Raw genomic sequence first — 17182 nt, forward strand, 5'->3', positions numbered from 1 at the left:
AGCACATGTTTATTATATCTTTGTGGCTGTGTAGGTAAAATATTCCCCTCATTTAGCTCACAATAACCAAAAAACCTAGACAGAGTTGGTTGCCCTCTCAGAAGTTTGTCTCTTTGGCAACAATGACTCTGCCAGAGTGAATATGGTCCAGGCACTGATGCCTGGAGGAACATGACCTGTTTTACAACTGCAGAAGTTCCTTCTTAGCAAAGCCAGGCCTGTCGGGAGGAAAATGTGTATATCACATGTTTTCAATTTCTGAATTCCATTAAATTCAATTACATTTTAATACTAAAAGCAATGTATAAAAACTTTTACAATGTATAACAAAATACACTTTATTTTATTCAGAAATTCTGTATTGCTGTGTTGCGTTTTATGATTTAATGCACTTAAAAAAAGAAAGAAAGAAAAATCAGAAACAGTGGCAATGAAATGAATGCACAATTTTTGACAATGTAATTAATTAAATTTGAATGATTCCTTTTTCTTTTTTTTTTGGAAAAACAAAGTGCCATACATAAAATTTTAAAACATGAAATTGTGTAATATCATCTCTGAAAACATAATTTTACTGTACAATAGTCATATAATCATGCCATTACTTCAACCAACCAACCTCTGGGCATAAAGTGAGATGGCAAACACTGAAAACACCAGAAGCGTCACACATGTGCCAAACTGTGCCACTCATTCACACACAAAACATGCAGAATTCATATTTATAGCAGTCTTTTGAGGTTCAATATTCTTAGACTCTAATTCATATCGCAATTTAAGTGTAGGGCTCTCCTTAGAATCTTTTTTCTTCCAAGTTTCCCAAATTCCATGACATTCTATGTTATTCCATTTTTATGACTGGATTCTGTGATTCCTCCTACTAAATATAATGCAAAGATTAATGCAAACTTAAAGAAAGGAAGAAGTCTGAATGCATAGTGCATGTTTGCCTAATGAAGCTGACACTGAAATATTGCCACATTTTGCTGGTAAAAAGGCATAGCAGAAACGCTGACCCAAACCAAATAAATCTGGAGACACATGTATATAGCTTATAATGAAGCAATTAAGCTCTGACATGTTTTATTAGCAATGGCTCCATGTGTGCATTTGTTGGCTTGCTGTGGACGTGTCCCGGGGCACCAATGCATGTCACTATCATAGCAGACGATAAACTTTGGGTTCGCCTTTGACCCCACACCTCATTAATCAACTGCTCACGTCTATCTGACCTGCTCCACCTACCACTCAAGCAGGCCTTCTTCTATTTCTTATAGTGGCCAACCAGCTTTGCAGAATTATTATTAACTAAATTGGCATATTAAAATATCTTTCAAGGATAATGTGATGCTGAAGACTGGAGTAATGTATAATTTCAATATAAAACTGTTATTTTAATTTGCAATACTAGTTCATAATATAACTTTTTTTCTTTAACTGTAGGTTTTTACCTCTCAGGTTTCCTTTTCCTCTGAGAAAACGAGTCAATTAGAGAGTTTCAAGGTCTGAGTGTTGTTAAGAGAGGATGTAGATATGATAGTCTGTGCCTGGCTTTTGGCCATGCTAATCGTCACTGTAAAACAAGCTGCTGAAAAGTTATGCTGCATATGAACTTTCCTCTGCTTTCTGTACTGAAACATTTGATAAATGGGCAGCTCCTTAAGATTCCTTCAGAAGCCCCAGGCTGCTCTACATCCCGCCATGTCATCGTTTGTTTATTGTGTACTGACAGCTGTAACTATGGCGATGCCCATTTTTTGTGACTCTGCAACAGCTGTTTTTTTTTAACCCCCGACGTTTCAGCTGGAGGGACCAAGAATCCTCCACAACCAGGAATGCAAGAGGAGGTGGTCTCCTGGAGGGCTTTTCTTCCATTACACTGAACTCACCGAAATACCTCCATGTCTTCGATTTGATATATTCTCAGTCCCGCGTCTGTGCGCTCTGATTTTAACTTGGTCTGGAGGGTTATCTCAATGCTAATGTGTCCCTTTTGGAGTTCTCGTAAACTAGAAGCTGACCTCTGTCGACAGCATCTGTCCAATGCTGTTTATAACCACTGAGGACAAGTTCAAATCAACCCCCTGTTTGTAAAAATAAAACAATAAACATGCTGACAGCATGTGCTTACAATGGAAATCTTTTGGGCAATCATCATATTTTGTGCAACAGATGCTGTTGCCCCTGCGCAAGTAAATAATCAATTACGGCTATCACGATTAAAATTAAATGTGAAAATTAATGAAAAGTATCTACAGTATCTATTGAATCACTCACACTGCATCAGATTGCTTTTTACGCATGCTTTGTTTTTCTGTGTTGAGCCCTATAACCAATCACACACGTTTCTGTTGATCTTAGGAATGCAATGGCCAATCAGAGACGGTTAGATTAGTCTGAAACGGCGTTCAGATTTAGTCAGCGCTGAAAACTCCAGAGTTGTTGTTGATAGTATGTGCTTACTGATTGAACACAGTGCAGATACAATGTAGCTTTTCAGTGATTTTTGTATAACTTGCACTAGACTAGACTAATGCAAAAAAGTTTTTAAATGTATTTTTTGAATCAGAATGAATAATAATCAGTCATAATTACAATATCAAGAGCAATAATTAACTATCATGATTTTTGTCATAATATAGATTTTTTCAATTCTAATTAGAAAAGGTGCAGTGTGTAATTTTTAGCGGCATCTAGCGGTGAGCTTGCGAATTGCAACCAACGGCTCAGTGCCGAGAAGGGTATAACTGCAGCCTGGAGATCTCCTTATAGGGGTGGGAACTCCAAAATAGGGCGTGGCTTCCTCCAATTGAGAGACACGTGCATGACACGCATGCACAATTTTCCCCCCAAACCACTTCAATGCAAACTCCGCCCCACAACTGATTCTGAAGTTTTTATTGGTTGTGTCAGTTAAAGGGTTTCCTAAACTATGTAACAAAAAATGATAACCCCTAAAACTACCCCATGCCTTACCTTAACCAGTGAAATTGACTGAATGACGGGACTGGCGCTGAATAGCGTGGTAAAGAAAGTTTCAGTTCAGGAAATAAAAAGTTAATAAGATTATGCGATATGAGACTCACCGCTCAATGGCACCTTTTTAGTTACACCCAGCATCACTACCCCCTCCTAGCCTGCAAATTTTGTTTTCCGGGATGGCCCCGTTGCTTGGAATAAAACGATAGAGTAAATTCTTCCTCCGCTCCTGAGTGATTTCCATTTACATCATGAAGCAGAGGTTCAAACTTGGGTCCAAACACCACTGGCCACAAGCTTTGGCCTCTGCTCTTGTGGAGAATATTTATTTATATAGCATATTTTATTTTAGATGAACTAGATACAATGTTTAATTTATAAAGTCTTATTTTGAAATATAAGTCAGTAACAATTGGCTTAAGCCACAGCCAATGGTGAAAGTCTTTACGAGGAGACCCCGTCCCATTTTGGAGGTTCTGCCCAATTTTGGACATTCAGTCCCCTGCTCACCCCTCCCTTCAGAGAAGCTACGGTGGCCGACACAGGTAAAGAATGTTGTCATTAAAGACAGCAGAGAGCAATGCGATTTCTTTACAAAGGTAAATCAAGGAATTCTGAAGAATCATATAATACTGAAGACTGGAGTAATGTCTTCTGAAAAATCAGCTTAGCCAACACGGAAAGAAATACAGTATATTTTATACATATACGTTTTTTTTTTTTTTGACTTGTAATAATATTTAAAAATATAGATTTTTACTGTTATCTGTGATCCAAAAAATGCAGCGCTGGTGTTCATAAGATCGGTCACACTTTATTTTAAGGTCCAATTCTTGCTATTAACAAACATACGATTTTTGCCTCAATAAACTCCTAATTTGCTGCTTGTTAATAGTTTGTGAGGGAGTTGTTAAATTTAGGTATTGGGTAGAATTAGGGATGTAGAATATAGTCATGCAGAATATGTGCTTTATAAATACTAGTAAATAATGCTAATGATAGGCTTGCTAATAAGCAACACATTAATAGTTAGAATTGGTCCCCACACTTAAGTGTTTCCAAAAAATTGTACTCACCCCAAACTTTTTAACAGTATTTTGTTTCTATATCTGACATGCAGTCCAACCTCATTGTTTGTGATTGGTTACCTATTCATAGCTTGCTCTTCCTCTTTCTCTGCAGTCAGGTCTGATCCGGTTCTCCAGCGAAGAACTTCTCATCACTCCACTACCGCAGCATTTGGCTATACAACACAACTACAGCGCCCCCTCTGGACATCGCCCACATGTCATCTACAAGCGATCAGCTGAGCGCAGAGTGTTCTCAAATAAGACTGACTGGATCAGCAGTGTTAAATCAAACAACCCCTACAAGAACCACCACCATCACCACCACCGTCACCATGACTACCAGCACGGAAAGCTCCAGAGACAACATTTCTGCGGACACCGCAAGCAATGTATGTAAGGGAATTTCCTTTTAGCCATTTGTAGACGGAAAGTTATAATCTATACATGTTGTAAACTTGTAGAATTTGTCGGTATGTGTATAAAAGTAAGGCACTCTGAGATATTAATACTGATTCCAAGCAAAACTACTGTGTCATTATTATCTGTTGTACTGAAAGAAATCGAATGAAAGCTTGGAAACAGCATGTGAAGTTAATGACTGTGTATTTCCTGGTCCGTCATCACCACTCTGGTGCTTTTATCAGGGAGCTAGTTTGGAAATGAAAAGCAGTTATTTGTGGCAATTTCCAGTTTCTTTTTCATGGGTTTCCATACTTTTACCTCTCCACCTCATCCTTGCTACAGATAATCCCAAGTCTCCTACAGAGGATCATTTTGTCATGCCTGATGAGTTTGAGCAGCAAAGCCGGGTGAAGCGCTCCGAGATTACATCAAGCAAAGAGGCTGGCCTGAACGTGGAAACTCTGGTGGTGGCGGACAGGAAGATGCTGGAGAAACATGGCAGAGAGAACGTCACTACCTATGTCCTTACTGTCATGAACATGGTGAGCAGAGCTACCAGCAGCATTGTTGCTGAGAAGACACTTTGTTTTAGCATGTAACTGCTTACTTTCTACCTTTACCTTTATCTATAGTAATGTGCACAGTGTTGTTGTGCTAAACAGGTCTCCAGTCTGTTCAAAGATGGAACTATTGGAAATGATATTAACATTGTTGTGGTCAGCCTTCTCCTACTTGAAAAAGATCCGGTAAGATACATACATAAATCCACACACTGGGTCTAATTCATGAAACATGAGCAGAACAAATTTTTGTGTAAATCGTGTGTAAAGTGGTTCTAGCGTAAATTCTCGGATTCATTAAAATGTTCTTATTTTCCAAATGTTAGTTGGTATGAAAGAAATCTGCAACTGCTCCCAGCCACTCGTAAATAGTGCGTTTAACATCCAAACGTTTTGCTCATTAATAAGGCTGCATTTTAATTCACCTTAATCGGGTACATATTTACACAACATTTTGAAAAAAATATTATATATAGTAATCACATACGGGTTTTCTTTTTACTTTTATTATGAGAGCCAGTAATAGCATCTGCAAAAGGAACACTTTAATCAAATAATTAATTGCTTTCAATAGGGCTGGGCAAAATAATATCACTTAATTGTTACGGAAATTAGTTTTTTGTAATCCAGCTTCATGTCGTACCATTTTCTTTTCACTTCTGGGACTGTTCGATTAACAGATGAAACTCCATTGACAGCATCTGTAATATGCTGCCTTTTTTAGGACCTGATACACCCATGTATGCTGGAAAATAAAATGTGGCATTTTGAATGAACTTCTGATAATAAAACTTAAATTTCTGCATCTGAGAATTTTTTATTTTTCATTCGCTTTTGAGAAGACATGTTGAAATCCTTTGTTTGGTGTCATAATATGATGCTCATATATAGTTGTCAGTTGGATTTAATGGGCGGCATTTATGGTAATTGAGAATTTAAGTTGTCCCATTTACGACTGATTGGAATTCATTGAAACACATTTCACTCTCAGGAGAAGAGTTTTCGGGAAGGTGTCTTTACACGCAAATCACTCACATATTTACTCATATTTACAAATGTTTCATGAATGAGACCCATTCTTTTTATATATATACATATATAAAATATAATAAAATAAAATAATAAAATATATATAAATATATATGAATATGCAATCGGTCATGATAATGACACAAAACTTAAAGCTGCAGTTGGTAACTTTTGATGCTCTAGCGGTTAATAAACAGAACTGCTTGCGTCTTGCAGAAGAACATCGTAGCCGGAACTACTTCTCTCTGTTTATGTCTATGAAGAATCACAAAGGTACTAGGTTACTCTGCCGCGGTATCCCCGAAGCAATCGAAAATAGTCTGAATATAAACACTTATTATAGGTGCACCCTAGTGATTCAGGACAGGCTAAAAACACGGTTTGGAAAATGGATTCATGGTGTACTCGCTTATTATATACATTTTGTATACTTTGAACACAAAAAAAAATTACGGACCGCAGCTCTGATTGGTTATTTTCTTACCGGGAGCGGTGTATTTCTGCAAATGGCAATAGGAGCACTGGGAGGAGCCAGAGGAGCTTGATTTTTTTTTTTTTTTACAGATTATCTGTCTCACATTCTACTGTCAGGACATAATGACAGGTTGTACAAATATGTAAAAAATACATTTTTACAAAAGTTACCAACTGCAGCTTTAAATGATACAGACATCACTGAAAATAACACGAGTCAGCTGTTGATTCTGTAACCATTAACTCATCAAACCTTTAACTCATCTTTTTTAACTATTCACTGAATAGAAATGGCTCATTAGAGTCAATTGACTTTGAATTGGACTACACTTGCCAATGCTGGTTGTTTTTTTAAATCACTAAAAACAACCAACTCATAACAGTCAATTGTTTGTGAATAAATTGGTCATGATGTATGTTTTTGATTCACTGCAAAAAACAGGTACAAAAGAGTAATTTGTTTGGGAATCAGAATATAAAATCACTACATGTTTTTTATGATTCAGTGCAAAGAATTGAGTCATTCATTCAGGAATCGGACATGTTGTATGCTGATATCTTTTGTCATTATTTTGCATGTCTTTTTATTGCTTCACATTCAACAAAGACTACAAAATAAGACTGAATTTACTTTGGTGCTAAACAGTGCAGGAGACACTGGTCATTATTCTCGTTAAAGCCAAATGTAATATGTAATATATGGTTTTCAGAAGAATACCAGTGTTTTTTTCTATATCTTTCATGATTGAAAGATGCCTGATCATTCACTACTCTTTCTTCTCTCTCTCTCTCACCACCCCTTTGAACACTTCATCTCTCTTGGCTTCACTGCTGTCAGCTGGGTCTGTCTATCAACCATCACGCAGACCAATCACTCAACAACTTCTGCCAGTGGCAGTCTGGCCTAGTAGGTAAAAACGGCAAGCGGCACGACCATGCCATACTGTTGACAGGGCTGGACATCTGCTCCTGGAAGAACGAACCATGTGATACCTTAGGTAAGGCACTTGACAATCACCTCCCAATAGCAGAAGTTGGTCATGTGTTGTGAAGTCAGTGGCTAATGGAGTTGCATGAAGGTAAATTACACAATTCCAAGGTTAGAAAGAGCTTGTGGTTCGTGATGTGTGCCCTGGTCCACCCTCAGGCAGAGAACTTCACCTGAATGAATCCAAGAAAGCTAAATTCCACTTTGCAGTCTATTGGCAGCTTCTCTAGTTTTTGCTGTAGAGGCGTCAGCCAAATGTAATGAATTCAGCTGTAAAGCTCCAAACCACAAGTATGCACTTCTTTGAATGTATGGCAGAATGGAATGCACTGCTTTTAAATTGCCTCTCTGTGATGTGAAACTCAAACCCAAGCTGAGACCATACAGTCAGGAAGAATAGCCTAAAAGAGTGTTTATGTGTAACGGGATCCTGTTTCAAAGTCTGTAGGTTTGAAAACATTGTGGTGTGTTTAGTGATGCTTAAATCATGTATTAATGTTTTTATCCAGACATGTTGGATTTTAAAGTGATTTGCATCTTCAACATGCATCAGTGTCACTTATATATCTTCTACTTCCACCCATGTTTTTCTCTTTCTGTCCTTTCTGACTTCCTGTCTGCAGGTTTCGCTCCAATAAGTGGGATGTGTAGCAAGTATCGTAGCTGCACGATTAATGAAGATACGGGGCTGGGCCTCGCTTTCACCATCGCCCACGAGTCAGGACATAAGTACGTTTACTCATGCTTTCAGGTCCCACACTATTTCAATTTGGGAAACCATATGCTGTGCAACAGGCCAACATTTTGTTTGTGTTTGCTGGTTGCCATTGTGTTAAAAGGAAGTTTATGCTGTATGTTTGAGATTTTGTTTTTATGGCCGCCACATTTTGAGTCCTTCGGTCCTTTGGCAGATTCTCAACATAAACTGGAACAAAATATATCCTGGAGAACCACCAGGCTGATAGCATGTTGTGGGATTTGTTATTCTCAGCGGTTCAAACATTTTGGTCAAATTAAAAGGACACGTGCCTCCAATGTGTACAGTGTATGGGGCAAAATCTTCACTGGCCAACAGTCTTTAATCACTCATTTATTGAGGAGTGGTCATTTATAAACACATGACATTAATTAATCTGATTGCCAGAGGGATCTAAATGTGTGAATCATGTAACTTATTCAGTACAATACAGAGATTATCGAAGGGTTTTGTGGGATGAAAGCACTTTCAGTAGTAGAGGTAATGTCCCACCAGAGTCAGGGAGTGGTTTCTCTCCTTAGGTTGTACATTAGTAGTCTTACTGGGTAAAACTTACAATCGCTATTTCTCCCTTATTTGTTCCCCAATTTTTTTTGCCCCAGTTTTGGAATGATCCATGACGGAGAGGGGAATCCCTGCCGGAAGACTGAAGGGAACATAATGTCTCCCACATTGGCTGGGAACAATGGTGTTTTCTCATGGTCTGCCTGTAGTAGGCAATACTTGAACCGATTTTTAGGGTAAGGTTTCACTTCATCCCACAGAAAAAGTGGTGTATAAATCCATTTTATTGATATATTTAATTTCCTATATTCTGTTTTATATATAATTTTAATGTTACATATATTTTTTGTTTATATATAATGTTACATATGTTTATAGATAAATATGCACTGTTGAATTGTATAATATGCAATGGTTTTTATGTCTCTTTCTGTGCTCATCTTCGTTTGTGTTCACAGTACAGCTCAGGCTTCATGTCTAGTGGATGAACCTAAGCAGATAGGCCAGTACAAGTACCCTGAGCAGCTTCCAGGGCAGCTGTATGATGCTGATATACAGTGCAAATGGCAGTTTGGCTCGAAAGCAAAACTGTGCAGCCTGGACTTTGTAAAGGTAACACATAGTGTATAAAATGTGCTATTAGGATTCTCTTCATATCTTTATGCTAAAATAGTTTGAACACATGTTAAAAAAAGTCAAATAACTCTTGTTAAACAATTCAGGTTGACACATGGTTGACATGGTTGACACAAACACACCTCTGAGCCTTGGAAAGAAAACCCATTGCCTCAAAATCTACTCTTAATCTTCATTCACAGTCCATGGTCAAAGATGGACAGGGCCCCCTTTGGCATCTGCTGTAGCATTTAGCGTCTAATCCACACATTGATATGCAAATAATTGTGCTTGGGAAATTAACATTGCGAGAGTGGGATTAGCTCTCATTTTATGGACTTCCTCTTTGAGAGATCCCTGTTGCTTTTGTGGGCTTCTATGTGTTCTGAAAAACATCTTAAACCTCAACCTTGATGGAAGGCAGCTGTACATCTTAATTAAGAACGATTGTAGAGATAAAACCCAGTGTTTTTGTTTGCTGTTCTCCCAAGCCATCCTGTCCTTGTCACCAAGTCATTGAGATGTAATTAGCTATTGGAGCTAGCAGTGTTAGCTGCCCAATGATCCAGAGTCCAGTGTTGCTAGCTTTCCTCACTGTCTGCCAGATGAAATCGGGCTGTTGGCCAGCAGTGGCCGGTCTCCCAACCCCTCATCACCCATTATTATCGTCGTATTGTGTGAAGAACCAAAATGCAACGTTAATAGCATGTTTAATTTGAGCAGCACAGTGATTGATTTTGACAGGCTTTTTTATTTGTTGGGAAAGCTGATTGGCCATTGCTGTAGAAACAAGAGGTCTGCGTGGTGAGGTGCAAGCCAGGGAGGTTGAAGGGTTCCCAGTGGGTGTTGACCCATTTTTAAATGTGTTCTCTGTGTGTTTGTGCCCACCAGGACATCTGTAAATCATTGTGGTGCCACAGAACAGGACACCGGTGTGAGACCAAGTTCATGCCTGCTGCCGAGGGCACCATCTGCGGAACAGACATGGTGAGTGACTGTCTGTTTGCCATTTCTCTGTCTGAACTCACTGAACCACCATTCAAGGAGGAACATGAACTGACCAGTCTCTCTGGCCATTTTTCTTCATGCACACCTGCAGTATTGTTCTCTGCTTTGTGTAAATGTTCCATAAGGACGGTTGGTCCTTTCCACTGGTTGATGGGAATGAGAGGTGCTGATGTGTGGGACTGTGTGGCTTGGCTGGACCGAGTCCTGCTCTCCAGGTGTAAATCTGGGCCCCAGCCCAAACCAACAGGCTCAAGATCTTCTCAGCAGATATACTCTCTCCTTTACCTCACTTTTCCTCTCATACCGTCTGTAATCTTAGCCATTAAAAGATGAGTTTGTCAGATAGTAGTCTGCTATCTCCTCATCTGCCATACAAACACTAAATTTGGTGGCTGTTTTAAATTTAAACACTTTTCTATGCACATAAAAAAAAGGTATATATGAGACCGTGAGATATGAGCCAAGTTTAACATAAGAAGTAAAGCCACAATATAAGATACAAAGTTGAAACTGTGAAATAATATAGAATAATAATTAGAAGAAATAGTTGCAAGATTGTGAGATATAAGTTTGTAGTTGCAAGAAAAAAAATCACAATGTGAGAAATAAAGAGGAAATAATAAACAACTTCCATACATTACTGATCTGTGTAAGATGTTTATTCTTTTCCTATTTCCATAATGCAGTGGTGCCGGAGAGGACAGTGTGTCAAATTGAATGATCATGGTCCTACAGCAGTGCATGGCCAGTGGTCGGGCTGGTCCGAGTGGTCTGACTGTTCACGCACCTGTGGTGGAGGGGTCATGTACAGAGAGCGGTCCTGCAACAGCCCCAGGTAACCAAAAACTCAAAGATATCAGACTCTGTGCTATGGAATAATTCACGTTCAGATACTGACACATTATTGCATTTGTTTGAATGAACATCTGTTATAAATTTAAAGAATATGGATAAATTCAGTTTGTGTTTATATCAGAGAGGAAATCCAGATGAATATGATGTCTGATTGCAAAATGACCTTAATTTAATATTGTGCTCTGACCGCTTGTTAATGCTTATTAAAATTATCACTGCAGTAAAATGTTAATGATTTTAATGATGCCATGAATGGTAGACTAGCTGTGAATGGGGGAAGCACATGCGTTTCCTGACCAACTGACCTACTGCAACTCCTAGATTACCCCTGAACTTTGACACACTGAGTAATCTTGGATTAAGTGTATTGTGGTATGTCAGAGTTCACTGTTACAGAATGCAAAGGATCAGTGTATCTACAGAGTCAATTACAGTTCAAAATCATTCCAGCACTAGAAAGAGTAAACATACAGTCATTCAAGTCATATACAAACATATATGGATGTAAGAAGGATTGTTCAAGATTTGAGTGTCTGTCAAATAGATGGAGTTTTTGTGCATTTAGGTTCAGGTGCTTCCCCTCTTTATGTGGTGGCAGGTTTATTTGAGATTGGGTTTCTATAGACCACAGGTGGCTCTACATGTGGTTTTGTCAAGCTTATGGAGCATGGAATTGTGCTTCATCAACACTTGGCTGTCTAGAGCATCTTAACATATTTCTGTTGGAATAGGAAATACTTATAATGCCTTAGACAGCCAGACCAACATGTCTGACATGAACAGTTCCAGTAAAGAAAGAAAGAAAGCAAGAAAGAAACTATTCAGCGCGATGTGAGTTGAAGTGGAGAACTTCATTAATGTGCTGGAAATACCCAGCCCCAAAATCCTTGTGTGTTTGTTAAATTGGGTACATATTAAATATTAAATTGGGCACATGTGATTTAAATTATCCATTGTGATCTCATACAAAGCGTTAAGGTAGATTTAAAGATTAGGTTGATTTAAAGATCTTTTACATAGATGCACAACATTTGAAGAGATCCTGCTAAATTATTTTGGAAGCACATTGCTAGAAAAGAAAAGGCATTTTTTGTTCTCATTTTTTTGGTCTATATTAGTTCGGTTGCGTCTGATCCACTGAAAGAGGCTTGGGGTGCTTCAGATGGGCTTGCTTTTAGGGCATAATTCGAACTATAATCTGAGATTTTTGGGAGGGATTATCCTACATTTTCTCTGTTTTTTTTTTTGTTTTTTTTGTCAGTCACCCCCCTCATGGCTCAGTAAAAATAAGACAATATCTCTTTTTTTTTTTTCACAATGCAGTCAAGTGTGCTATGATCGTTGTAACTGACTTCTCTTCTCACTGAGTGGCTGTTTACACCCACAGCATTTATGAGGTGCAAACCATGAACATCTGCCTGCATTCAGCATGAATAGTTCATGTTGATCAGAACATTTTATCTGTATCATTTCCCTCAGAAATGTTTCAGAAGAGGCATTTTGATGGACAGTCTTCCCTTATGGCTCTCAGACAGCACCTGCAGTGGAATATGTGTTGGTATGTCTTCTGTCTGTGGCGGTGATGTTCAAGGGGAATCCCCATTCTCATCACTTCAGTGTAAGGTCCTCAGGAGACAGCTGTTGAAGCCAGCGGCATACGATGTCATCTCACTCAAACAGCATTTATCAATAAATATGATCTGATAAATGTGCTCCCTTGACTTTATCCATACTCAGCTGGCAGATTTACTGGTTCAAGTGTCTTTGATATATATATATATATATATATATATATATATATATATATATATATATATATATATATATATATATATATATATATATATATATATATATATATATTTTTTTTTTTTTTTTTTAAATACATCTGCAACAGTGTAGTGGAGATGGTTGTTGATGGGATTGCCTTTTTAAAGTTTGCTTACTGTGTAGGATACAGTGTTAACTAAGAGAACATGGGTAGCATTAATGCACCATTACCAGGGGCCAAAGTTGAAAGAGCAAGCTGCATGTACAATCATCATCAGGGCTTCGGAAAACCCCTAACAAACAAACGATTAAATTTCATTGCAACATTGCTTGGTTTTGTTTATTTATATGTAGAGTGCTCTGTTTTAATGACTTGACTTTAAAGTGGGTATCTAATGGCTAACAGTGTGGGCATAATGAGGGTTTGATTACAGATGGGAGATGTATTGAGAGAGTGAGGTAGAGAAGGATGTGGGCCTGGGTGGGGAGTTTTGGGGAGATTCAGGCAAGCAGACAGACAGGGTGACCCTGTTTCCTCTGACGTTTGCACTTAGTACTGCAGTTCTGAGATTTAACATTCCCCAGTTAGGAAACAGTTCTACAAGGTTTTGTCGACAAAGAGAAAATGAGAATAATGTTCCCTTTTGCCAACAAGTCTTGTGTGAAGTTAAGCATGAATTGGGCACAGTTATTTCAAGGTATAATCAGAAAACATGCACTTGGCTCTCTCCCCCGCCTCTCCTCTTTCAATCTCTCCCTGTGCTTTGTGTGTTTGTAAGTGCTCTACCATATGGGCCCATAGCACAGTCACTAAAGCTCTAATAGGATCAGCCTGAAATCTGCTCAAAAAACAAAAGCAGACGTGCACAAACAACAGTCTGACAGCACTGTTGGACTATCACTGATCTCACTGACTTCTTCTGAAAATTGAGGCATAATTTTCCAATGCAGTAAGTTTATACGCACGATAGATCAAGGTTCAAGGAGTCTTTCACGGCAAGATCCACTTAGAGAAGTATAGTCTCATTGAGGCCCACCATAAACTTTTTAGTAAAAAAAAAAAAAAAAAGTAAAAAAAAAAGAAAAAAAACTTTGAAAATTGATTATATAGTAATTGCCTATATAATTGCCCACAACTTCAAAGTCACCAGCAAGTTTCCAACAATTACTTTGATATTTTCTTCAGATTTACAAGCTGTATCCTTTTAGTTAGTGTAGTTTGCAAGGAGCTGAGAATAAACACAATGAGGCTGTAAAAGTGCATAAGTGAGAAGATGAGCTCTGAATGAAAACCATGGTAGTCCTAGCCATTTGTTAGCTGCAGCCTTTAATTTCAAGACACATTAAGCTTAAAAAAATAACAAATGGGGTTTAACTGATGTTTTTCATGTTATAAAATAATACATAAAATATGCTGAGCTTATGTTAACCAATGACCCTGTTTCTGGCATTTAACCAAAAACGTTCACAGGATGGACTGAAGTTGATTCAGTAGCCAAGGATTTGGTGAGTTAAATGAAGGTTAATCAAACTGGTAACTCAGATTTTTTTTAAACAATTCAATATAATAACCAACTCTTCGCTCTGTAGGTTTGCGTGCATTTGAGCCCACCACCATTCTAGTGACCCACTTATTCCCACTCAATATTCCCACTGCAACCCAGCAGCGGGTCAAGACCCACAGTTTGAAAACTGCTGTTCTAGACAATAGAATTATGTTGTCAGTTTTCAGAAGAAAAGTAATTAATATATCTTACTGTGTGTGTTTTCCCCATGCTTTCTCTGTTTGATCACTGTACATGCAAAAAGACGATGAGTGATTTTTAAGAGAATGTGGAAGGCTAATCTGTCCTCTCTGTGAGTGGTTTCCTAACCTCAAGTGTGAACATGCAATAAAAAACAAAAGGCCAGAGACTAAAAGAACATGCACAGGCACACACACATACATTAACAGGCCCATGGTGCAGTCCTTTGCTTTGAGGTTATGCTACAAGAGGGTACCCAAGAGTCTTCCACTTTAAAACATGCAGCCATGCCGCAAGCATGCCTCCGTTCTCACAGCCTCAGTCACAGGAGCTGTTGGACCGCTTTTCCCTCAGGAAAGATGGTGACTGTCTGCTTCATGTGGCACTTGGAAGCATTCCTGTGGCATTGGGAGGAGGCTACCACTCTTCTCCAGCCTCAAGCTGCCTCAGCAATACAGGGTGACAGTTCGAACACATTGTCCAGAGCCTGAGGGCTGACCTTTTATGATATCCAGCCTTGCTTGCGAGAGTTGGCCATTGCAGATTTCAGAGAAGTAAAGAATAAATTAAATTACATGTTGGTTCAAGCAAGGTTATGTTAGTTTGGTGGTTGTTTTTTGCTAGATCAGCCAGAAAAAAAACCTATCACTCTTTATCAAGGTCAGTTTGTTGGTTAACTAGTTAAGAAAACATGGTAGGTACCATCCAAAACAAAGCGTTTTCAACCAGTTTTCCTATTTGACTGCAAGCAAATCGACTCCGATTACACAATGTGTAAGGTACACCAGCGCAGCTGCGTGCTGTCTTATTCTCGTTGACGTTTATTATTCAAAAATCATAGCTGTTGAAAACACAGGCGAGTCCAAGTCATGAATGGAATTGAATCCCAAACACTTTATATCTTTTACAGCTGTCAGTTGGGATGTGATTCACTCAGAGACATCACTGATAATGCACAAAGACATTCCCTTAGTGCAGATGCTAATGCACATCATATGAAATGCATCACACCAGCCCTTCTTCCAAAAAAAAAAAAAATACTGAATGGCTGTCATTCCTTTGCATGTTGAATGCTTGCTGAGGCACATCTGTTTCTTCTCTTCTTCTTGCTCTCTCTTCTTGCTTCCATGTACATTTGTGCTAATTGGTGGTTGTTTCACCCAAGCCCACAGCACAATGGCAAGTTCTGCCAAGGCCCCGGTCGACTGCACCAGCTGTGTAACACCAAGCGATGCCAGCCCAGTGGAGTGGACTTCAGAGCTCAGCAGTGTGCCGAGTACAACAGCAAACCCTTCAGGGGATGGTACTACAAATGGAAGCCATACACCAAAGTGGAAGGTATGGGAGATATATGGGCCTTAATGCATTCATTACGAACAAAAGCAAATGTCTCATTAACAGTTGGAAGAGATCACAGTAAGCCTCTGCTGGGTTCAAAATCCCCATGCATTTTATTTACTGGATGAGTGAGACTCAGACAAAAAAAAAAGAAAAAAGTATAATATATGTATGATTTCAATGACATTTTAAATAATATAATATAATATAATATAATAATATAATATAATATAATATAATATAATATAATATAATATAATATAATATAATATACCAGTCAAATGTTTGGGGGCTGTAAGATTATTATTATTATTATTATAATATATTTTTTAAAGTCTCTCTATACTCATCAAGGCTGCATTAATTTAATCAAAAATACAATAAAACAGTCATATTGTTAAATGTTAAATTGAAATTAGCAGCCGTTACTTCAGTCTTCAGTGTCACACAATCCTTCAGAAATCATTCTAATATGCATTTGGTGATCAGGAAGCATTTCGTATTATTATGCATTTTGGGATAAATGGGATAAATGTTTTTCAGGATTCTTTGTATGAATTTAACACTAAAAAGAACAGCATTTATTTGAAATAGAGAACTTTTTAAGCAGTTTAAAATTTGTATTGTCACACTTTACAATATAATTTTGAACAGTACGTGCACACTAAAAACATTAAACCTCTAAACATTAACGTTCATCTCAGACCTTGCATGCTTAGTTTTTAATGTGTGATATGTGAGTCAGCAAGAACAGGTGGGTTTTTAAATAGTAATCATTTTAATTTGTTTCTGACAGAATTGTTTGAGATCGTTACATAGGACAAACATATTCCACCCAAGCGATTCATCTCACCTAATGTGTGTTGACTAAGCTGTGCATGGATTTGGACTGGTAACATGTATCCACTCGTTCTGTGAGAGCAGTGCACTGATCGACCTTGTAGGCAGGTTTGGACCTGAATAGTACCCTGTTGTGTGTTTGGGCTTTCTTATGAATTAATGGACTAGGAGTGAAAAGGGAAAGGATAGGAACAATTAGGCACTGTCTTGTCAGATTTTTTTTTAAACTAATGAGAAAGACCTGAGAG

General features: G+C 38.2%; 1 protein-coding gene across 4 annotated transcripts in view; it reads left to right on the plus strand.

The window, feature by feature from the left end:
- Window positions 1-17182, plus strand: part of LOC113051696 (A disintegrin and metalloproteinase with thrombospondin motifs 18-like) — a 52696-nt gene that overhangs the window by 12124 nt on the left and 23390 nt on the right. For 3 of the 4 annotated variants that reach the window (XM_026215658.1, XM_026215659.1, XM_026215660.1), the window contains exons 4-13: window positions 4162-4438; window positions 4794-4993; window positions 5114-5197; window positions 7353-7512; window positions 8126-8231; window positions 8862-8999; window positions 9222-9375; window positions 10270-10365; window positions 11073-11221; window positions 15922-16094. In XM_026215658.1, coding sequence (XP_026071443.1) covers window positions 4162-4438; window positions 4794-4993; window positions 5114-5197; window positions 7353-7512; window positions 8126-8231; window positions 8862-8999; window positions 9222-9375; window positions 10270-10365; window positions 11073-11221; window positions 15922-16094 — 1537 coding nt within the window. Of the gene's footprint in view, window positions 1-4161; window positions 4443-4793; window positions 4994-5113; window positions 5198-7352; window positions 7513-8125; window positions 8232-8861; window positions 9000-9221; window positions 9376-10269; window positions 10366-11072; window positions 11222-15921; window positions 16095-17182 lie in introns of those variants that run through there. The other variant, XM_026215661.1, reaches the window with a different exon arrangement.

Source organism: Carassius auratus, chromosome 32 (genome assembly GCF_003368295.1).
Source record: "Carassius auratus strain Wakin chromosome 32, ASM336829v1, whole genome shotgun sequence".
NCBI classification, from domain to species: Eukaryota; Metazoa; Chordata; class Actinopteri; order Cypriniformes; family Cyprinidae; genus Carassius; species Carassius auratus.